The sequence below is a fragment of the Colletotrichum lupini genome, chromosome 1, assembly GCF_023278565.1.
Source record: "Colletotrichum lupini chromosome 1, complete sequence".
In the NCBI taxonomy this organism is placed as follows: Eukaryota; Fungi; Ascomycota; class Sordariomycetes; order Glomerellales; family Glomerellaceae; genus Colletotrichum; species Colletotrichum lupini.
In genome coordinates this window covers 6,596,574-6,597,139 of record NC_064672.1, presented here as the reverse complement: position 1 = coordinate 6,597,139, position 566 = coordinate 6,596,574, and the positions used below count along the sequence as shown (strand labels likewise).

The 566-nt window shown below is 56.5% G+C and overlaps 1 protein-coding gene across 1 annotated transcript; it reads right to left on the bottom strand.

Moving 5' to 3' along the window:
- Positions 1 to 290: 290 nt before the first annotated feature.
- On the bottom strand, positions 291 to 566 carry CLUP02_01899 (uncharacterized protein; the record flags this gene model as incomplete). Its single annotated transcript, XM_049280935.1, has 1 exon — positions 291 to 566. One exon carries the CDS (start codon positions 564 to 566, stop codon positions 291 to 293), a length of 276 nt encoding a protein of 91 aa, XP_049136892.1.

The window sequence follows — 566 nt, the reverse complement described above, 5'->3', positions numbered from 1 at the left end:
CCCGGTTTTCAACATCTCCAATCACTGCCGTGAAACAAGCAACGCATGAGTGAGCTGAAAGACCATCGACGGGATCTCGTCGATGAAGCGGATGCCAGTGGAGAGTGAGAGAATTGTAGCGGGCAATGGATGGATGTGCTTCAAGGTTCAGGTTCGTTGGACTCTGGACGGAGACCAGGGAGGGACCGCCCGCTGTGGCGGGAAGAACGGCACGGCTGACGATTGGGCGAAACGTGGGGCGCGCGAGGTTCGCTGGACCACTGGACCGCTGGTGAGTGTTCCTTGCTGGCTCACAGCTGGTGTGGGCCACCCGAAATGTCACCCGTGCCAAGCTTTGGGCGTAGCGTCGTTTTTGGGACTTGGGGATCCTTGGACACGCATGTGTGTGTGTGTGTCTGCTGTGACGCCTCGAGAGCCGAGACATGGGGAAAGGTGTTGTAGACTGTTGAATAGGAAGGATGAGAGACGTGGAAGAGCGATAGAGTGAATAGGAGCAAACGGAGATGAAGGGAGGCCGCCCTCGTACATACCTTACCTCGATTTAGAGACATTGGGCGCAGCTTCAT